This window comes from Oryctolagus cuniculus, chromosome 15 (genome assembly GCF_051225735.1).
Source record: "Oryctolagus cuniculus isolate XC-2025 breed Fujian yellow rabbit chromosome 15, ASM5122573v1, whole genome shotgun sequence".
Taxonomy (NCBI): domain Eukaryota; kingdom Metazoa; phylum Chordata; class Mammalia; order Lagomorpha; family Leporidae; genus Oryctolagus; species Oryctolagus cuniculus.
Genome location: NC_142881.1, coordinates 32,988,338 through 33,010,897, shown reverse-complemented (window position 1 = coordinate 33,010,897; position 22,560 = coordinate 32,988,338). Strand labels below are relative to the sequence as shown.

The 22,560-nt window shown below is 51.7% G+C and overlaps 1 protein-coding gene across 5 annotated transcripts in view; it reads right to left on the bottom strand.

Annotated features, from left to right (window-relative positions):
* Positions 1–22,560, bottom strand: part of PIK3AP1 (phosphoinositide-3-kinase adaptor protein 1) — a 221,568-nt gene that overhangs the window by 5,241 nt on the left and 193,767 nt on the right. For all 5 annotated transcript variants that reach the window (XM_089314634.1, XM_089314635.1, XM_089314633.1 and 2 more), the window contains 6 exons: positions 22,054–22,119; positions 19,832–20,037; positions 16,674–16,746; positions 7,939–8,094; positions 2,532–2,602; positions 1,510–1,625 (listed from right to left, as the gene is read on the bottom strand). In XM_089314634.1, coding sequence (XP_089170760.1) covers positions 1,510–1,625; positions 2,532–2,602; positions 7,939–8,094; positions 16,674–16,746; positions 19,832–20,037; positions 22,054–22,119 — 688 coding nt within the window. The remainder of the gene's footprint in view (positions 1–1,509; positions 1,626–2,531; positions 2,603–7,938; positions 8,095–16,673; positions 16,747–19,831; positions 20,038–22,053; positions 22,120–22,560) is intronic.

The window sequence follows — 22,560 nt, the reverse complement described above, 5'->3', positions numbered from 1 at the left end:
TACACCAAGGAAGCACACCGGGTGAATGCGGTACAACCTGGTGCTGTGGAAATTGTGTGCGCCGTGGGTGTCAGTTCGCCCCTGTTGCTGGGAGCAACAGAGAAAGTGGGAAACAGCAAAAGGAGAAATGGGGAGATGGTTAGCATAGGGTCAGCTTCTCTTTCCAGTTCACTGGGAGGAGGGCCTCCTTGCTATACCTTCCCCAATTCTATTGAACTTCATTTAAGCTAGGATGTTCAAAATGCAGAAAAAAATCCTGGCTGATACAAAAGCTTCCTCATTTATCCTTCTCCTCCCCTCCTCCCAAAACATACCGCGTCTCAAACATCAAAGAATGAGACTCCCAAGACAAGGGCTCCTTTCTGCATTGAGAGACACATAAGCCAGCTCTGACTGCGTTCGCCACCACTCTGCACCACCATACAAAGAGGCCCGTGCTCCACATGCAGACGGACACACATCGAGCCCAGTGCAAACCTCAGGCTCTGTAGTGTCTTGCTCACCTCCAGGTCTCCAGATGTTTCTTCCTCTGATGTATTAAAAACCACTTACATTGTTAAGCTCTCGCAATAGGCTAGGAACCCAATCAACCCTTAGAGCTCTATGAGGAAGTTGTAAACATCCCCATTTTATGGACAAGGCAAGTGAGGCACGTGAAAGTCAAACAAGCCACCCAAGCTCGAGAGCAGTTGCTGGAGAACTGGCCCCAGGACTGTGGCTCTGGAGCCAGCCTCGCCCCCAGGACACCGTGCTGCTTCTCGTCTGCATTTTTATTTCCAATTCCTTCTCATCGCCTGTTCCTCAAAGGCCACGGTTCCCGCAACAAAGCCAAGGAAATGTGCTAGTAGGGAGCTGAATTCTAGTCAAATAGATAAAAAATTACTAAAAAGTTGATGTTCATCAGTGTACTTCACTTATGAAATACTACACACCGGGGCTGGTGCTGGGGCCTAGCAGGTAAGGCTGCCGCCTGCAGTGCTAGCATCCTACATGGGCACTGACGCGAGTCCTGGCAGCTCCACTTCTGATCCAGCTCCCTGATGATGTGTCTGGGAAAGCAGCAGAAGATGGTCCAAGATCTTGGGCCCCCGCACCCAGGTGGGAGGCCTGGGAGAAGCTCCTGGCTCCTGGCTACGGATCGGCCCAGCTCCAGCCATTGTGGCCATTTGGGGAGTGAACTGGCAGATGGAGGACTGATTCTCTGATTCTCTCTCTCTCTCTCTCTCTCTCTGTGTGTGTGTGTGTGTGTGTGTGTGTCTTTGCCTCTGCCTCTCTGTAACTCTGCCTTTCAAATAAATAAATAAATCTTAAAAAAAAAAAAAAAGAAAAATTGCACACGCAACTTGAGTAATGCATCACTGAAATCACTCAAGTCCACACTGACACGTCAGGAGCAGGCGTTTCCCTCATCTCTGCACTCATTCTTAGTTGCCGCAGATGTCCCCAAACCACCCCCGCCCCTAGAATTCGGAGAGTGAGGGGGAATCATCCTGTCAGCTTCAGTGTTACCTCTGGGAGGCAGCTCGGGGAGGCACCCTAGGGGGCCGCTCCATGGCCATGGTGGCTGTTCCATCCACTTGGGGGCCAGGACTCCGACTTCTCGTAACCTCTGGGACTTCATTATCCTATGGCCAACAAGATGAGAAAGGAGGGTGGAAATTATGTTATGCCCCCAGCTCAGCTGAACACCCCTCCCACAACCTCTCATCCCTCCTTAGGCTGTGGCTGAAGCTTGGTCATGAACTGATAATGGAACCAGTGACACTGGCGGCTTTCCACTTCCTCCCAGAGTCACTGCAGAAGACAATCTGGACAAATTAGCATCAATCACCTAAATTCTAAATCTCTGTTACTCAAAGTGTGGTGTGTGGCCCATCTACATGGGCACTGCCTAGGAGCTTGTTAGAAATGCCCACCTAGGGCCCTTTCTCAAGAGTCTTCAGGGTTGGTAGCAGCGCTGGTAAGTCCTTCTGACTTGTCCCAGTCAGTGGTCACAGGATCAGGGCAGACTCACTGACTCAAACTGGGCCGACCTGGAGTGCAGTCCCTGCCTAAAGCGAACTTCTGTTTACCAATATTTACCAATTTTGCCACAAACCTCTGTCTGTCTATCTATCTATCTATGTATATCTATCTATCCATCCATCCATCTATCCATCCATCCATCCATCCATCCATCTCATTCCTTTGTTTCCTTTCTTTCTAGTCAAGGCAAAATTCACCTAACATTAACCATTTCAAAATGAACCATTTTGTGGCACTGATACATTCACAGTGTCATGCGGTCACCAACTGTCTCTCGTCTCAAACCCTGTCCATCATCCCCAAAGGAAACTCAGTAAGCAGTTTCTTCCCACTCCCCACTCCCACCAGCCCCTGGCAACTACCAGCCTGCATTCTGTCTCTGTGGGATCACCCACTCTGGGTATTTCATACACGTGACCCCTGTGTCTGCCTCCTGCCTCCTGGATTCCAGCCTCTGGCGGAGATGAGCCCTGGAACAGACAGATGGGCGTGGTCCCGGACCTCACCTCGTTGTCCCCTTCCATCCCGCTGCTCACGCTGAGGAGACTCCGCGTGCTGGATCGGTTGCTCGCACTGCCTGCAGGGCAGAAACAAGATCAGCCGGACTGTGGGTTCTCTCAGGCTGAAGCAAAATGCAGGGCTCCAGCACTGACAGTTTTACTGTTAGAATTAACACATAGGCCGTGAATACGGGGTTCTGCAACATGTGGCCATCTTATACCGTTTTATCAAAGTTTTGTTTTCTTACAGCGTAAAAGGAAATAGCCCACTTTTTATCACTTATTTTTCTGTTTTATAGCTACCATTTACTGAGACTTAACACACATTAAGTATAAAAAAACAGGATTGCCACTTAATCCTTAGGAAAACCCTACTTCATATTAGTGCTCTCATTTGACAGACAGGGAAGCAGACGTGCTCAGATTCTCAGTGGCTCAGCAGTATCTCCAAATTCTGCAAACTAATTTTGTTGTTGCATTTTTTTTACTTCTTTTGGAATTACAGCAAATATGTTCACGCATTATATGTGCAGATACACTCTCTAATAAAGGGCCAGCCACTCTAACACAAACAAAACGCAAAGCACAAATTCAAAAAATACATTTCTGTTCACGGAAGGAACTCTGACCATGCGAGTTTAGGTGCTCAAGGCTTCTGAGTTGGGAATCAATGACTTACATCCTTCGATTAGTGCTATCTGATAGAACTTGCCAGCAATGTTCTGTTGTGTACCATCTAATATGTGAAACTTGGAGACTACAACCAAGGAAATGCATTCTGAATTTTATTTAGTTTTAATTAACATAAATTTAAATATAAATGTGTGGCCAAGGGCTACTGTACTGGTCAGCACAGTACCAGAGCAAGCTCAAGCACGTGGTGCTCTAGTGACCAAGGAACAGGACTAACCAACTATAACATGCTGGGTTTAACTTGAATTTACCAATGTCGCCACTAACAGTATTGACAGCTCTTAGTTTTGCAGGCTTTCTACTTCAACTAGCTACCAATCCTACTAGTCTACTATAATACTAGTAAGCAGTCATAATTTTGACTTAATTTATGGCATCAATGTTGACCTAATTAATTTAGACGCTAGCTTGTACAGCAGGTTATGATAATAGCTTTGGATTATACCTGGAGAGAATATTTTAAATTGAAAACAATGTGCCAAGGGTCAGACATTTGGTACAGCAGCTAAGATGCCACTTGCGGGCTGTTGTGGTGCAGTGGGTTAATCCACAGTTTGGGAGCCCCACATCCCATATCAGAGTGTCAGCTTGAGTCCCAGCTACTCTGCTTTTAATTCAGTCCATGGGAAGGTAGCAGCAGAAAATGGCCCAAGTATTTATGAACACCAAGTACTTGCCACCCACAAAGGAGACCTGAATGGATTTCTAGGCTCCTGGATTTTGCCTGACCCAGGCCCAGCTGTTACAGGCATTTGGGGGGTAAACCAGCAGATGGGAGATAAAAGATAAGTTAAAATCAATGTGTCAAACTATTTTGTTTGGGGCCGGTGCTGTGGCATAGCTGTTCCACTTCCAATCCAGCTCTCTGACATAGCTTGGGAAAGCAGTGGAAGATGGCCCAAGTCCTTGGGCCCCTGCACCCACTTGGGAGACCTGGAAGAAGTTCCTGGCTCCTGGCTTCGGATCAGCTCAGCTCCAGCTGTTGCAGCCATCTGGAGAGTGAACCAACGGATGGAAGACCTCTCTCTCTCTCTCTGCCTCTCCTTCTCTCTCTGTCTAACTCTGACTTTCAAATACATAAATCAATCTTTAAAAAGAAATATTTTGTTCACTTGGCCACACTGTCCTTTCTCCCCACTTCCCCAGCCCACATCTGTCCATAAGTCTAAAATCTCCTCTGTCTCTATGCTCAGGACACATGATGCCAAACCTCTCCAGATTTACCCAACTAAAAGTAACCCCTCAGGCCTAGAGGCTATCCACTTCATTGATAACTGCTCATCAAGTTCCCTCCCAGTGAACTAAACTTTTTTTTTTATTAAGATGTATTCTAATTTTATTATGTATTCTTATTTTATTAAGATGTATTTTTTATTAAGATGTATCCTTGGGCCCTTTTCTTCTGCTTTCCCAGGCCATAGCAGAAAGCTGGATCGGAAATGGAGCAGTTGGGACTTGAACCGGCACCCATATGGGATGCCGGCACAGCAGGTGATGGCTTTATCTGCTAAGCCACAGCATTGGCCCCTAAACTTGTTTTGAAGGTTATCCATTAGCTGGGAATAAAAAAACTGTCACAGGTACTGGCTCTGTGGCTTGGGAAATTCACGCCCATCAGCTCCCATTCACGCCCATCAGCTCCCACCATCCATTCCTGTGGCATCCTTAGATCTTGAGCCTCAGCTCTGACTCAGAGCCATGGTTCCCCTGCTTAATCTGCCCTGGTCCTGTCCCCTCTTGGGGCGAACACCTTGCCCCACACAGCCTCTGTGCTGCACAGTGAGCAGGTGTTTGTGGCCCAGCCCTCCTGACCTTCAGACTTCCCAGAGGGAAGGAGGGCTCTGTCATCCGAGGAGAAGGGTCAGACAGAACTGTATTCATGCTACTCCTACACTTTCTCTCTTCCATTGCAAGCTCCTAATACAGGCCCTGATTCTTTTTCAGCTTTGTGTCTCCAGTGTTTGGTTTGGCTCCATTTTTTTTTTTTTTGTACAAAGCATTCCCCAATATTTGGTGGATGAATGAATGAGGGTAAAAAATGACCACACATAACACAACCCTTAAGAAAACTGGGCCAGACAACCTAGGAGAAAGTCAACAGTGCATCTGTAATGCAACTTTGTTCTCTTTTAAACTTAACATGAATATCGAGGGCTTCAATTTTTACTTATAACCAGATTTAACCTGCAACTATTTTTCTGTGGTTCCCAAGAGCTGACAGCTGTGCCATCATTTAAAATAGTGCCATTTTAGGGTGTGACTCTAGGGCTTGAGGAGCAGCTGGTGGGTCAGAGCTGGGCCACACCCAGTCTTCCTCTCTGTCCTAGGAGCTATTTCCACGTGGCAGGCAGTACTTCTCCATGGTTAAGAGACGGACAATCTAGATGTGAATCTCAGCACCTCTGCTTACTTGCTGAGAGATCCAAGGCAAGGTGCCCAATCTCTTAGAGTCTCCATTTCCTCATGCAGAAACTCACAGCACTGTTGTTTACAATGAATTAGAGCACACGGTACACGCGTGGCACAGGGCCTCCTCTGAATAAGCAGCCATCACTAGCAGCATCAATTCCAAGATGGTAGACTAATCATTAGGGACCCCCCAATGAACCTCACTCCCAGCGCTCTCCCCTGCCCCTCCCACTCACCCCTCATCACCACTTCTGGGCTAGCCAGGTGCCCTGCTTTAGCCTGGACATTAGCAAGTGTGATTCAAGCTAGCTTTTATTAATCATTTGTCCTTAGGGCTTGTCCATCTGGAATGCTCCCTTTCCAGATCTTGTTGCCATACAAGAAATTAGGCTACTGAATTAAAGGCCATAGGGAGAGGCCATCTTAGTTGTCCAAAACAAGCTCACAGCTCATCATCTGATGTCACACAGAGGAGAGATGAGCCAGCCCCTCTGAGCCCTGCCCTAGGTGTAGAATCAGCCATCAATGAATGGTTATGTTTCAAGCCATGCTTCAGCATGGTTTGCTGCATAACAAAAGCTAACAGAAACTGTGTAACAGGCTGGGTGTGTCTAGAGCCACAAAGGAGAGTAGAATCCTGTGGTCGGTCATTCAATGACACTTTCTAACCAGATAAGCCAGCTGTCTCTGGGCAATAAACCACTGCACAAGGTAAAAGTACAGCTTACTCTTTCTACCCTGCCCTCACCCTAAGCTATCCCAAGGTAAGACACACACTTGACACATTTTCCACGATACTACTCTAAACCGGAAATGAGCTTTCCCAGTTCATCTTGTTTAATTTCCAGCTCTCGCTCTCCTCCTCTCACCTTGGAAAGCACTTCCCTCACTGGGGAGAATTCTCGCTCCTCTCCTCTCCTCTCCTCTCCTCTCCTCTCCTCTCCCATGTATCTGAGAGAAGAACCACCTACTCCTTGCCTCCTCTGCCAGCTGTGATTGCCTGGGAAAACCTCCCCACTTCTGAACTTTTCAGAATTCTTGAATTGTCTCAGTGGGTGATTTGGAAACAAACTATTGCCTCTTTTGTCCCACCTGGACTTCCCAGGTGGTCGAGGGACAGGCTTTGGCTCTGTTTTGACAGTTGTTGGTGGCAGGAACTTTAGCCTGGAAGAGGCAGGAGCTGGGTTCTAATCCTACCTTTGCTACCTACTGGCTGTGTGACCTTGGCAAAAATTCTTTCTCTCTCTGGGCTGCAAATGCCCTATGCATAAAGGAAGGAGGGAAACTAGTTCAGAGATTCCTGACCTAATGCCAAGGGCGGGCAAAAATGCATGAGTGCTCCAGCATGTGTGTGTGCAGGTGCATGCTAGTGCATGTGTGTACGTACACAAGCATTTTTCCAGGAAAATGACAAGGGCATATCAGTCTCTCGAGGGAGTTTGGATGCAGAAAAGACCAGAAGCCTGGGTTAGATGGCCTTCCTGATCCAACCTATGTGGGCTTCTCCACCTGACACTTAAGAAGGAGTTGTGATTCCTGAACTGCAGCTTTTCTCTGGCTCTCCTATTGCTTTGTTAGCTGTTCTGATAACACTGAAATACACGAAAGGAGAGCAACTCAGTCTCTGCAGTTTGAAAACCCAGCATGTCTGGAGTCAGCTGATCCTGCCCGGGAAACGAGAGTAAAGCCCCCAGCCCGCTGCACATTAGCCGGCATTGTCTACTCAATCAGGCTCCTCTTCAAGAAAGACGTTGGCTAATTAGATCCCCCCTGGCCTGTAAAGTTGGAATTCTCAAGTTTGAGTCCATTGCTTCCCAAGGTCTCTGACTGCCCTGTCCTTCCCCTCACCCCAGCTGGGGAAGCAGCAAGACTAGGCGCTCAGAGTCTTGGCTCTGGATCCAGACCAACTGCGGTCAAACCCAGCTCCACCACGTGAGCTCTGAAACCTGCACAAGACACTCAGCCTCTAGCTCCTTCCTCAGGAAACAGCAGTGACGGTGACGGCTCCTAGAGTTTTTGTGAGAATTAAATTAGATAATCCATGCAGGGTCTTTGCATTTAATAGGTGCTCCATAAACGTTAATGTTATTATTAGGGGCTGCTATTTCTAAAAGGATAGAGTAATGATTGTCCATCACCATGGTTTCACAGGATAAAAAGCAAACCTCACAGGCTAATTGCTCCCCATTTTTACCCCTCTCAAACCCAAACCAGGCCCAGGGAGATCTTCTGGGCCCTGAGCAGAATGTCCCCCTAGGCCCAAAGGTGCCAACTGGGGTCCACCCCTCCCCTCCCCGGGTCTGCTGCTCACTCGCTGTGCTGGAGGTGCTGTCTGTTTTCCAGTCTCCCCGTCTCAGCTCCAGCCGTGGGGGGAAAACACTTTTCCTGGGACCGCTCTCGTAGACTCCGAACTCGATTTTCCCAGGCTGGGGCTGTGAGTGTCGAATTGGGACTGTGATCTCCAAGTCTGGAATGAGAAGACAGAGGGAGAAGCTGGGATACATCAGACTGTCATTTGCCAACCTGCTCAGCCACGCCCTCTCCACCTGCCTCCCTTATCTGAGGCTGGAGGGTAGACAGGGGAAGAGGAGGAGAAAGGAAAGGAAAGAGGGAAGGGCAGGGGCCCCGAGTTGGTCTCCCCACCCTTCAGCACTGAATCTCCAGAGAATCCTGTGTGGCCATTGCTGGAGGCAGGAGAGCTTTATGGAGAAATGCAAGAAAAGGGCAAGGGGCGGATGTTTGACGCAGTGGCTTAGCTAGCACGTGGGATGATACATCCATGCCCTATCAGGATGCCTGGTTCGTGTCCCAGTTAGTTTAGTGATCCAGTTCCTTGCTTGGCAGGGCAGTCAGAGACCTTGGGAAGCAATGGACTCTGGCAAATGATGGTCCAAGTATTTGGGGCCCTGCCACAACAGGTGGGAGAGCCGGATGGAGTTCCTGGCTCTTGGCTTTGGCCTGGCCTAGCCCTGGCTGTTGCAGCCATTTGGGGAGGGAACCAGCAGATGGAAGATCTCCCTCTGTCTCTGCTCTTCAAATAAATACAATGCATACATTTTAAAAAGGAAAGGACACAGAAGTGCTTCTGCATCAGGGAGTGGGAAGAACACGTGATTAGGAAGAGGCCTGGCCCGAACTCTGCCACCGAGCAGCTGTGGGGCTGGAGAAGTCTGCCTCTCCGAACCGGTCAGATGCTAACAACAGGCTAGCCTGTGCACGGGCAGTTATAAGAGCTCCCATGCTTTTAGCTCATTTAGTCTTCATGATATCTGAGAAAGAAATGTAGTATCATCACCCCCAAATGAAGCTAAGGCAGAGAGAAGGGAAGTAGCACACCTGCCCTGCAGCTGGTGAGGGGCAGAGCGGGGGTCTGAATCCAGGCTCACGAGTCCAGGCTCTTAACCATCACTCCTACTGCCTCTCAGTCCCCGAACAGGTCACAGGTGATGGGTGAGCGGGGTGGGTGTTGACAGTAGGGACCCAGGGTAACGCACGGAGCCCCTTCAGACCTGAGAGATGTGGCTTATAAGGCTGACAATGATATAAACAGATGACTCCTTTGCCCAGCAAAGCCCTGACTGGATCTCCTTCCTGGCTTAACCTTGCCCATGGTTTGTCTCTGCTTCTCTCTAGATTTCCACTGCTTCTCTCTAGATTTCCACTCCTGGTTCTCTGTGCAGAAAACAGCTCCTGCATAGCAAAACAACTGTGGTTCTGACACCAAGTCTGGCCCTGGGGAATGTGCAGGCAGGAGAGCTCCTGCCTAGGGGTGGGGTGGTGGCAGGGCCTTTCAGAAGGTAAGCTCAGGTGTGCACTTCTGTTCACGGATACACTTCCTCCTCTGCCTCCATTCTTCTATGGGATGGGTGTGGCAGGAAGTTCAGAGAGTCCAAGCCAGCAGTGCGCAGAGAAGGGTAAATGGGTAAGCATGAATGGCAGGACTGGGGGGCACGAGGCCAGGGTAGCCCCAGCTACATGCAGAGAACACTGAAAGGGTGGTCTTGTGGGGCCGCAAAAGGCCCAAGTTCCAGGTCCTCATTCTAGAAACTCCAATTCCAGCTGCACGGCAGAGCCTTGGTGTCCCACAGGCTCCCAGGCCTCACTGCAACACCGGCCCTCTCACAGCCCGGGGCTCTCTTGGTTACCTCTTTTTTTCTTTTAAGGTTTATTTACCTGAAAGGCAGAGTTACAGAGAGGTAGAGGCAAAGAGAGAGGTCTCCCAACCGCTGGTTCACTCCCTAAATGGGTGTGGTGGTCTGAGCTGTGCTGATCCGAAGCCAGCAGCCAGGAGCTTCTTTCAGGTCTCCCACGTGGGTGCAGGGGCCCAAGGACTTAGGCCATAGCAGAGAGCTGCATTAGAAATGGAGCAGCTGGGGCTCAAACCAGAGCCCAAATGGGATGCCAGCACTGCAGGCGGCGGCTTCACCCACTACACCACAGCGCTGGCCCCCTTGGTTACTTCTGTGCAGGGGAAGCACCCACCCAGGCCTGGACCATTTGGGAGAGAATAGCTGGGTGCAGCCTCATCTGAGTGTACGTGATGACACCTTAGCGCCCAAGCAAATCGCACACGTTTTTGTTCTCTCGGTTTTAACCTGTCTTTTTAAAAAAAATCATTTTTTTTCTTGGGGGGAGGAAGTGGAGGCTGTTTCTGCCTGCTTAATGAACTCCCAGGGAGCAATCTTCTACCTCCAAGCAGGTCTACGCAGAAGGAAAACGAAACACACAGGGGAACATCTGCGGCCAAACGTTCAGCAGATCAGGTGGAGCCAATCTAAATGGTTACTAAATCCCGACAGCCTTTGAATAAAGGCAGGATGCCAGGAGTGTTGACCGCTGTTGCTTCGCGGCACTCTCCCGGAGTAGGCCCACCAGCACCAGGAGAACTCCTCTGAGCTTCATGACTTCTCTCTCCGTTAAGCAGGTAAATCAGGTGCAGCCCCCGGTGAGGAAACTGAGGCACGGAGTGGTTAAAGGACTGGCCCTGACCACAAAGTGATTCAGGGACAAGCTGGGGATCAGAGCCTAGGTTTCCTGGGCCCCAGCCTGCTTCTCTCTGTGTGCCCCACATGACACACCCGGAACACAAATATTGGTTGTCTTCATGGTATGCGCAAGCCAGACTTTGCCTGATCTCTACACCATCAGCACTCTGCACCAGCCCGGTAAGGGCAGAAGAGCTCCCTAGGGCTGCAGAGAAACTGGCCAGTTATCATGAGCAGAATCTTCATTTTTAATTATCTTTGGTGCTCTAACCCAAATTCAAGAAAACTCATTTTTCTAGAGGAAAATGAAGTTTCTAGATTAATAGAGCCAGTCCTTGTGTTTAGAGTGGACTAAATTCTTTAGAAAAGGTCTCCTAAGCTGAAGTGACATCCTTCGGCCCTAATTGTTCTACAGATCAATGTTACCATGTACTAGTGGTTTTCAGTGATGTGTGTGTGGCAGAATTCTTCCTTCCTGAGAAAACAGAAGTTCAATGTGGAAACAGACTTTTAATGGGCCAGTGTTGTGGTGTAGTGGGTTAAGCTGCCACCAGCAGTGGTAGAATCCCATATGGGCACCGGTTCAAAACCCAACTGCTCCACTTTTGATCCAGCTCCCTGCCAATGTGCCTGGGAAAGCAGTGGAAGATGGCCCAAGCGCTTGGGCCCCTGCACCCACACAGGAGACCCTGAAGAAGCTCCTGGCTCCTGACTTCAGTCAAGACCAGCCCTAGACATTGTGGCCACTTGGGGGAGTGAACCAGCAGACAGAAGATCTCTCTTTCTCTCTCTCTCTCTCTAAATCTGCTTTTCAAATTAATTAATTAATTAAATCTTTAAAAAAGAACATGCAGAATTAAAAAAGAAAACAGACTTTTAAAAGGGGCCATGGTGATGTACGCAGAGGAGGTGCCCCAAACCCTGTGGATCCTAATGCACCCGTTCCCTGCCCACCACCCCACCCCCCCTGCCCGGTCCTAAGCCCATGCCCACGAGCAGGCATGCAGCAGCTGAGCCCCCTCCAGGGACCCAGTGTGAAGAGCACAGAGCAGGCGGGTCTGCACCTGAGGACACGCCGAGCTCTGCAGCCAGCTGACACCTCATGTTCACTGAGCACCAGCGATGCCTTCCCTCCAGCGGGTGCCCTCACCCTGCAGTGCAGGCTCCAACTGCCAACTGCTGAGGCTTTCTGTGGGAGCCGAATTAGGAATGCCCCTCCCCCAGCCAACAACTGATGGAAGCTAGAGTGCCACTGCCCAGCTCTCCTGCCCCCCATCGGGACGACTCAGAGCCGAGTTCTCCAGGGACTCCTTTCCTGTCTCCCTTCTGCACCCCCTGCATGTTCCCTGGGATCACCTCCCGTACCAGCTGTTTCTTCTCGAAGCCTTGCTAGAGCAGAAAAACTTCTAGAATAGAAGTGGTAATGGCTGTAGGATGCAGTGAATGGTTTAATACCACTGAGCTGTACACTTAAAAATGGCTCAAAGGGCTGGATACTCGCCTAGCAGTTAAGACCCCACTTTGGGGCTGGTGCCGTGGCTCACTAGGCTAATCCTCTGCCTTGCAGCGCCGGCACACAGGGTTCTAGTCCCGGCCAGGGCGCCGGATTCTGTCCCGGTTGCTCCTCTTCCAGTCCAGCTCTCTGCTGTGGCCCGGGAGTGCAGTGGAGGATGGCCCAAGTGCTTGGGCCCTGTACCCCATGGGAGACCAGGAGAAGCACCTGGCTCCTGCCTTCAGATCAGCGCAGTGCGCCAGCCGCGGCGGCCATTGGAGGGTGAAGCAATGGCAAAGGAAGACCTTTCTCTCTGTCTCTCTCTCTCTGTCCACTCTGCCTGTTAAAAAAAAAAAAAAAGACCCCACTTTGGGACACCGAGTGTCTCCATATCTGAGTGCCTGGGTGAGTGCCAGCTCTGCTCCTGATTCCAGCTTCCTGCTACGTGCACTCTGGGAGGCACCAAATGGCGACTCATGAAGTTGGGTTCCTTAGGGCCGGCACTGTGGTGTAGTGGGTAAAGCCGCCGCCTACAATGCTGGCATCCCATATGCACACTGGTTTGTGTCCCAGATGTTTTACTTCCAATCCAGCTCTCTGTAATGGCCTCAGAAAAGCAGTGGAAGATGGCCTCAATGATTGGGCCGTGCCACCTGTTTGAAGACCCAGATGAAGCTCCTGGCTCCTGGCTTTGGCCTGGTCCAACTCTGGCTGTTGCAGGTTCAGATTGTAAACTTTATATTATAGGTATGTTATCACAATCAAATTAAACACAAGGAAGCTCTCCGAGATGACGGGCAGAGCATTCTCCCCAAGCTCCTTGCAGAGTCCTGCTGTCTCCACCCATTCTTGCTCAGTGTGCAGTGACGTATGGGTTCATCTCTTCATAGTTAAGATGTAGGCCAAAGCCCCCGATAAAAAAATAAAAATACTCGGGGCTGGCACTGTGGCATAGTGGGTTGAGCATGCACCTGCAGCACTGACATCCCATATGGGTGCCAGTTCGAGTCCCAGCTGCTCCACTTCCGATCCAGCTCCCTGCTCTGGCCAGGGAAAGCAGTAGAAGAGGGCCTAAGTCCTTGGGTCCCTGCACCTGCATGGGAAGACCTGGAAGAAGCTCCTGGCTCCTGGCTTTGGATCGGCCCAGCTCCGGCTGTTGCAGCCATTTGGGGAGTGAACCAATGGATGGAAGACCTCTCTCTGTGTCTCTCCCTCTCTCCATCTGTAACTATGCCTCTCTAGAAAGTAAATAAAGCTTATAAAATAAAAAAAAATACAAATGTAATTAACCTCCTCTTCCCCCCACATTCCTTTTCAAAGAGTCTGGTCTTGTGGGGCGGGACCGGGGAGGGAGAACAAAGTCAGCACCAAGCTTGGAGAAGAAGGTACACGCTGACCCTTTCTCTTCAGACTGAGGCTACTGGTGCATCTAAGTTGCTTATTTGCAGACTGATCAGCCTTGGCTGAGCTTGGCAGACTGTTTCAAAACTTGTGATTCTACGGCAGGACCTGGACAGGGAGTCCCAGTCCAGTGCACTCAAGGACACCAGCCTGGGGGGTGGGCATGTGTATTCACCCCTGGACAGCTGTTGGGGTGCTCCTGTGTGCCAGGTGCCACAAGAGGCACTGGTCCCCGCCTCCCACAGCTCACCCGACCCTCACGGCAACCCCAGTGGGGTGGGCACCTTCATTTTTGCCATTCTGCAGATGTAGATGAAGATGGAGACTCAGGGAGGCCCAGGATCTTGCTCGCAGTTCCCAGCTTGGCAGGAACGAGCAGTGGGCAGGGATCCACCCCGGCCTGGCCTGCCCCCCGGCCCCCTCAGCGTGCCTGTCTGTCCTGCTTCAGCATCTCCAGTGCACCAGCTGTAGTCCCGGCGGCAGGTAAAGACGTGACGATGTGCAGAAAGCTCGGTTCTCGGCCCAGACAGCTGGGCACACGTGACTCCAACACTGCTGCTCCCGGGCCTTCAGACGCCGGGGCAGCACCAAATCACAGGTTCCTCGAGGCTGCCTATATTTAAAAACTTGCAGTGTCTCATTTAATCCAGACTTGAATCTTTGGGCTCATGTGCTCTGGTTTTAAAAGGCACCTCAGCTCTTTTACCATCGACAGCCCTTTTATCTGACCCTAGGATGGCTATGCAGGACTCGAAACAGGTTTTCTGCCTTCCCTCTTTCCCCCTCCTCTCAACCAGGAGGGCACACAAGTGTGAGCACGGTAGCCATAGCACACACCCAAAATCTGGACACCCAAGCAAAAGTCTTAGGAGGACCTCTCTAACCTTCCATTAAGGTTAACTGCCCTCTCCAATTCAGTCCAAATCATTAACTAAGCTACTCCTATCTGCAAAACACAGTGCTAGGCATTTGGGACAGACCCTAAGAAGGGAAGCCAGGCCTACATGACTAAAAAGACAATTAACTCATTAGCTACTGGATGGAAGATGATGTCACTCAGGTCTCTGCATTTACCTGGGCACCAGAGGCTCAGTGTGTGGAATGACTGAATGGTGTCACCAAGCATTTTACTCCAATGAATCCTTCCAACAAAGGCTTCTTGGGCTCCCCCAGCACACTGCACTGCACTCCGGGGATTCAGCAGAACACAGACAACACACTCTCACCCTCATGGAGCTGAGCGTGGGAGGGAGTGGGGTGTTGGACCTCAACCCAGAGAACAGAAACACAGGTAATTCCAGGCTGTGCTGCGTGATACGTATCAGAGGGAAAGCAAGTGAACAGGCAGTCATGGGGGACGACTCTGGAGAGGGTGGCAGAAAAGGCCTCTGAGGAGGAGACAGCCAAACCCTGGAAGATCAGCAGAGCCAGCAGGGGAGGTGTGTGGCACACAGCTCATTCACCCACTGGGGCACCTGCATCTCCTACCAGAAGCGCCTGGATTCATGGCCCAGCTCCTCGCCTGATTCCAGCTTCCTGTTCATGTATACCTGGGAGGCAGTGGTGATGGCCCAAATGGTGGGGGTCCCCGCCACCCAAGTGGGAGACTCAGCCTGAGTTCTAGGCTCTGTCATTTGCAGAGCAAACTAGTGGATATGAGCTCTCTCTCTCTCTCGGATGAAAATGTGGGGAAAGACAGGGGATAGCAAGTGCAAAGTCCCCAGGAGACATGCTCTTGGCTTTGTCAGAGTCAAACCCAATGGACAAAGAAGAATCCATTGGGTTTGGTGCACAGAGGGGGAGAAAGAACGTAGTATGAACTCGGGGGACAGATCACATGGAGTTCTGTAGGCCGAAGGGAGGAGCCTGCCTTCATCCTGAGTGAGATGGGAGCCCTAGAGAGCTTTGAGCAAGGGAATGGCATCGTCTGATCTTTCAATGGCCTCTGAAAGGGTCATTGGCTGCAGTTGGGAGGGTTAACCGTGGAGGGTGAGAGTGGACTTGGGAAGACAATTGAAGAGGCTATTACATTGGGTCCAGCAAGATAATGGCCTGGCTGTGGCTGTGGCAATGCAGACAGTCAGAGATGCCCGGATTTGGGATGTGTTTTGCAGACAGGAATCCTGGCAATTCTTGGTAGTTTGAAGGAGGGAATAGGTAACAACAAAAGAGGCAGTGAAAGAGAGGTGAATGGGATAGAAGTCTACGATGCTCAAATGGCAGGAGTGCAATGGCCTGGAGTGGCCAGGAAGGCCTCTCTGAGAAGGAGCTAGGGGCTGTCAGCCCACTTATTTCCCTCTGGGTGTGAAGGAAGAGGCATGAGCAAGGGGCCTGTGGCAGCAAGAGCTCCCGTTTGGAGACCAGGATACCTGTAGCAGATCAGGCCCGCGGGAGGTGGGCTACTGACAGCAGCTGGATGTGGACTGCGGAAGTTGCGCTCAAGCGGGGCTAGAGGCGACCCTAGTTCTCGGGGCACTAGGGCTCCACTCGAGGTCTGAGGGTGTCCCACAGCGTTTTCTCGCCAGCTCCTCTTGCTGTCAGGCACCAAGGCCCACCATGCCAGAGGCTCTCCGTGGGAGGATAAGTGTGGGTAAATGCCACCTCCTTGCTCGGGGCTGGTGATACCACAAGGCTGGCCCCTGGGGGGGCGGGGTCAAGGAGAGCAGAGGGGCCCAGTCCTCAGGGTGCACAACGGGTGTCAAGTCCCTGCCGTTGTGTGGACCCAGGGGCCCCGGGCTTCGGAAGCAGTATGTGGTGTGGACGCTATTGGCACGATTCCCTGCTCAACCAGAAATGCACACTGTGTGGATGGGGCTTCCTCCCTCTGCACAAGGACACATACCTCCTGCTGATGGCCCAGGGGACGGTCAGATGCCAGAGCGAGCCACGGCCTTTCCTCTGAGCAGGAGGGGGAGGCCAGCGGAGTCGGACCCAGGCACTCACCTGTTTGCTGGGCACATCTTCCTGGCCGGTACTAGGTTGCTTAGAGTAAATCAGACAGAAGCCCTCACAGCGTCGCAGGGGACCCCAGTCTCTAGTCAGGGAGAGTGCGAGATGCTGGGCAAGAGGTCTGTGCACTCGGACCACAGCAGAACAGAGAGGGACAAGAGGTGACAGCAAGGCCCCCCCTTCCCGCCACCAAGTGCGGGCCCCCAGGAAGCTGCATACCTGTCTGCTTTCCTGATTTTTGCTTCTCTCTTTGTCTTCGGGTGATGCTGTCCCTTAGCCGTTTAAGATTTTCCTGGGAAAAAAATTTAGTGTAATTTTTAAGTGCATACCGGGCTTATGCCCTCTGGACATAGAGTTTCCGTCTTGTTTTATGCCATTTGCAAGGTTCATCACATGGCAATGACGTTTTCAAGATGCGAGTGAGACTCGGTGCATTTACAGTCAGCGCCCAGTGGGGTCCCAGCGCTCAAAATGTGCTCCTGCAGACATCCCTTCCACAAGGAGCGTCTTTCCTCCTCTGTCCCCGCTCCACTCTCAACCTCAGAACCCACGCTTCCCTCCACGTGCAGCCCTTGGCCAAGTCAGCCTCTTACCTACTCACAGATGCTCTTCGTATACTCCTGCCTCTGAGACTGGGTTCCCACCTCGTTCCCCTATTCTTCAGGGATGCCGATTGCTTCCCATGAGTCTGCCCCACCTCCTCCATGAAGCCTCCCCAGATTGCTGCAGTCCTTGGTACTGGTCAGGCTAATCATCTGGTGCTTGAGCTTTGCTGTCTTGCTGTGTGTGTGTGTGTGTGTGTGTGTACCTGTGTACACTTTGCCTCTTCAGAGTTACTGGGAACTCTCCAAGGGCAAGGGACCAGCCCTCATAGCCTTCTGTAATCTGGTCCACTGTGATCTGTTACTGAACAGATATGAGGGTCAAGAACTGCTGCTGCTAGTCGATCCACAACAACACAGACTGAGCATCCCAGGACAAACGGCCGGGGAAAGCACCCAGAGAACCTGTGAGATGTGAGGCAGTCGCAGGAGGCCACACAGGAAGGGCGGGCTGTGTCCTGCAGGTTGGGGAATGGAGCAGGGCGATGGGAGGCAGCAAGGAGACATGAAAGCCAGGAGCCTGCAGTCATCTCTGGGAGGCACTGGAGACAGCGGAGAAGGCCAGCGGCCCACAGCCTGGAAAGTGGCTGTGGGACAGAAATACAGGGGCAGATGCAAGAGGAAGAAGGCCACAGGGTGAGAGCAGGCAGGAAGTGCAGCTCACTGGGCGTGGGGAGCATGGGAGGGAGCTGGGAAGACAAGGGCACAGTGGTCAGGGAGAAGGGGTCAGGAGAGGGCGGCAGGCAGCCCTGCGTGGTGTTGGTGGCTGGACACACCTCAGGTCTGGGCACCTCCGAGCGCATGCCCTGCTGGTGGCTTGAAACAGGCAGCTGGACACAGAGGCTGCAGCGCCATCCACACAGGGCGGCAGCAGAAGAGAAGCTGGGCGGTGCCCACCCATGGGAGAGGCAAGAGAAGGAGACAGAGAGGCAGAGCGGAAGGCAGATGGGGCCGTTCACACCAGGGATGGTCCCCACACCCACCAGCCCGGGGATAGGGAACCGGAGGCTGCTGGTGCAGAACACTGTGCTCCCACGGGCTGGGACGCTCTGCCATGTTGAGCATGAACCCCAGTCGTCTGCTACACCCAGGAGTTCCAGGCAAGTTCCTGGGAAAGGAAGGCGCCCCTCAGGTGGAGACACAGAGCGCAGTCACATCCCCAGAGCCCTAGCTGTGCAGCAGGCGTGCTGAGGCTTTACGCGGCTCACTCCCACCTCGTCCTTGCCGCTCACCCTTCAGGGGAGGCACAGCAAAGTCAAGGTCATCCAGGTGCAAGGGGCAGGACAAGGAAGTCCACCTGTGCTGCCGCTCAGAGCCTTTGCCACTCTCAGCTGCACTGCCATGTGGCAAGGAGCAAAAACAACAACAACAACAACAACATTGTTGGGCTTGGGCCAGGGCCAGGGCCAGGGCCAGGGCCAGGGAGAAGGGCCCTGGAGGCCTGCATCCAGCACTGGAAGACCCCCTCCCCCCACCCCCGTCCTTCAGACCCCAGGAGCACACAGTGGGCAACTCTGGTTTTTTTCTGTTAAATACACTTATCTTTCTAAAATTATCATTTGTTTGTTCGAGAGGCAGAAAGAGAGAAAGAGAGAGAGAGAGGAGTACGCTTCTATTCACTGGTTCACTCCACCAATACCTGCAGTGGCCAGGGGCCAGGTACCCAATCCAGGTCTCTCATGTGAGTGGCAGGACCCAACCACTTGCAAGGTGGAGAGAAAAAGCAGGAGTTTCAGTCCTGACTCAGCAGCTACTCACTAGTAAGTGGCCTTGGACATGCCCCTTACCTTTGGCCTAAATTTCCTCCTTTTTTTTTTTTTTTTTTTTTTTTTAAGATTTATTTATCTATTTGAAATTCAGTCACAGAGAAACAGATCTTCCATCTACTGGCTCACTCCCCAAATGGCCACAATGGCCAGGGTTGAGACAGGCAGGAGCCAGGAGTTTCTTCAAAGGTTTCCCACTTAAGTGGCAGGGGCCCAACTAAATGGGCCATCATCTGCTGCTTTCCCAGGGGCATTAGCAGGGAGCTGGATCAGAAGTGGAGCAGTTGGGACTTAAACTGGTGCCACCATGGGATGCTGGTGTCCAGACAGTGGTTTAACCCACTATGCCACAGCACTGGCCCAACTTCCCCCTTTTTAATCTGAAGGCACTGGATTGGGGGTGTGTTTCCTAAGGTTGAGCTGCAGGTCTTTTGATTGTTTTCAGTTATGCACGGACTTCTTTATTCTCATTAAAAACTTCAAGTCATACAGGTAAAGCAAGAGTCACCGCTGACATCTTGGTCCTCCAATCCCCGTCTCTCCTGGGAGGTAACAATGGGGTGGGGTGGAGCGGGCCCTCTCCAGAGCCTTGCCTTTGCTTCGCACACATGCCCGTCTGCATATGCATGAGTTATTGTAACTCAGGCAGTCTAGTAACTGAGGCTGATGTATCCGTTTAACCAGACTTTCTGGGGGCTTCCCATGTTCCCTCTGCCTTCTGAAGTGTGAGGGTTCTGTGGGAGATTGGACACTGGCAATCGAGAGACGGCTGGGAAGCAAAAGCAGAGGGCCGAATGCAAGGGACCAGGCTGCGGAGGGCAGTATCTGCTTCTGACCTGCAGCCGCGCTGCACCTGGAGAAGCCACCTTCCTCTCATTTTGGGGATCCAGACGCACAGGCGCGACCACAGGTGCTCAGTGATGGCCCCACACGGCCAGCTGTGGCCCAGCCTCTGCTGGTACCCAGTGGAGGCAGAGACCTGAAGCCAAGTGCACAGGGGGCCGCTCACCTGCTGGAAGCGAAAGGATTCGGACCGCTTCTTCTGGTTGAGCTGCCACTCTTTGAAGTGGAGCACGGCCTCGTCCACGTTCACGATGCCCAGCTTCACCTGCTCCTGGAGGGTGATGAGCTGCCGCTGGCCCGGCGTCTTCATCCCAGCGAAAGGGTCATATATACTGGACTGGGGCCTGTCCCTCCACGGTCGGACAGCCGGCTCTGGAAAGGACGGCGAAACTCAACTGGACGCTCTCCCTGGAGTGGGCTTGACAAGGCTGGTCACGGGCTCAAGGGGACGTGGAACCAGGAAGGGGGAAATGCGACGTGGACTTGGGGTGGAGGGGAGCATCTGATAGTTTCAAAGCCTATCTCGCTGATGTAGACAAGGCTGCAAGCTTTGAGGGACCTGCAGAACCTGCGGAATGCCCCGATCCTCAGCGACCGAGAGCTCCGTAGTCCCGCATTTCCCAGCCTTGGCACCACTGACATTTGGAACTGCACGATCTTTGTTGTAGGTGCTCCTGGCCTCAGCCCATGGAAGCCAGTACCTTCACCATTCCCCACCTGTAACAACCAAAAATGTCCCCAGACATTGCCAAATGTGCCCTGGGGCACAGGCCCATATCTGCCCCAGTTGAGAGCCAGCGCTTCAGACCGAAATCCACTTCCAGAGGCAAATACACAGGAAGAACCCAGCCAGGATGCTTTTCCCAGCACCACTTCCTGCCCTCACTGTCTATCAGAAGTGTGGCCTGCGCTAGACGGGCATAGAAGGCCTAGGAAAGTGGAAGAGCAACAGGACGGGGACACAGGTCCCACAGCACAGTTAGAAGTGAGCTGTCAGGGTTGTTCTGTGCCAACGTCTTTTCCACACTGGAAACCCATGGCTCTCTGCCTTACGGATTCAAGGGAAGTAGGTAGCCAGCCCCCTACCCTCTAGGCTGTGACTCCAGTGCCAGGGGGAAGAAACCACTGGCAGAGATGATGGGGCCATTCACGTGGTGGGGCATCTACTTCACCCCAAGTTTCTCCAGCAGGACCCCAACTGGGTGTTGGGGTCACAAGGACACAGCAAGAAGGAGAAGGAGAGAGAGCATCACCAGTGAGCACTGAAAACACCTCAGAGAAGCTTCTCTCTCACTCCACGCAACCGTCCTCGCACCCTTCTCCTGAGTCTGCCCTCTCCAAGGCTGTCTTCAGAGGTAACGGAGGTTGGGGCTGGGAGGTGGGGAATGACACACACGAGGCGACCAGGCCCACTGCCCCACTATCAAAGTCCTTGGGGCATGCCTTCGAATGTTTGCATGGTGTCCTGGCTGCAAAGGAAATCCTCAAGGGGAGCATTCTGAAGGCCTCTGCAAAGAGCATTCAGAAAACTACTTGAGAAAAAAAAAATAGAGCTCTTAGCTCCTCAAACTTCCTTCAAAAGTCTTTAGAAAAATGGAATGTCCAAGTTGTCACCCAAAGGCAAGTGAAATGTCTCTTAAATAAAAGTTGAATCAAAGTATGGTGGAGCTGGTACAGACCGGCGAGTGAACAGCCTGAGGGCCCTACCATTAGGTAGAGAACGGGTGCTGCGACTCCCGCCTTCATCCCGTTGGCATGGATCTGCGTGTGTAGACTGTATTTCTAGGTGCTGGGTGGACACTCTAGTGTGTTAGTGCCCTCCCTACGATCAGTTTATACACTCTTCTAGGGTTGATGCATTCTTCTCCCTTCATTGTCCACACAGGATTCTCAGAAAGCCCCGCCCTAAGATGTCTCCTGGATCTCTGTAGGGTTTTGAAATTTTGTGTGTTTATTTTAATTGAAAGGCAGAGAGAAAGAGTCAGACCAGACAGACAGACATATAGAGCTCTCATCTGTTGGTTCACTCCCCAAATGTCTGTAAAGGCCAAGGCCGGGCTATGTTAGGCTGAAGCCAGGAGCTAGGAGCTCACTCCCAGTCTTCCACATGGGTAGGGACCCAACTACATAAGCAATCAGCAATGGCTCCCAGAGTGTACACTACCAGGAAGCTGGATATGGAGGGGAGTCGAGACTCAAACCTAGGCCCTCCAATGTGGGATGCTTGTGTCCCAAGCTGCATCCTAACCACCAGACTAGCTGACCTCTCTTCGAGTTTTCAATACCAAGGAACTGCTGTTACACTTGGAAATTGCTGGAATAGGAACACCCCTGCCACCTGGAAGTTCAGTTCATCCAAAACAAGGCTGAGGACAACACATGGCTTACCTTTCCTGATGCTCTCGGAGGAAGTATAGAAATTCCCCAGCTGCTCTTGACGTCTTTCTGCAAAAACTGAGATAAAAAAAATTCTGAGTAAAAGGTAAGACACAATTCTTCCTAAATTATGGATGTATAACTTTTATACATTTATCAAAAAAATTTATCAAAATTGTATGCAAAAAAACCCCTAATGTTCCCATATCTGGGACCACTGTATGCAGCTCTACAAATCAAAACTCTACAAAGAAGCAAAGAGTGAGAAGGTGTAGGGACTGTCAAATAAGGACAGACCAAACCAACAGGACCTCAAACCTAGAAAGACAAGGAAGCCAGAGGACACGACCGATGTTTACGTGACTGTGAAGAGAAAGAATACAAGGACGTGTGCGCAGGTCCCTGAGCTCCTGGAGCCAGATGGGGAAGATCATAAAGCCCGAGAATAAAGGAAGTCCCAAGTCCCATGATCCATGTCCCATGTCAGCACATACTGCAGGAGAGAACACCAAGTGATGG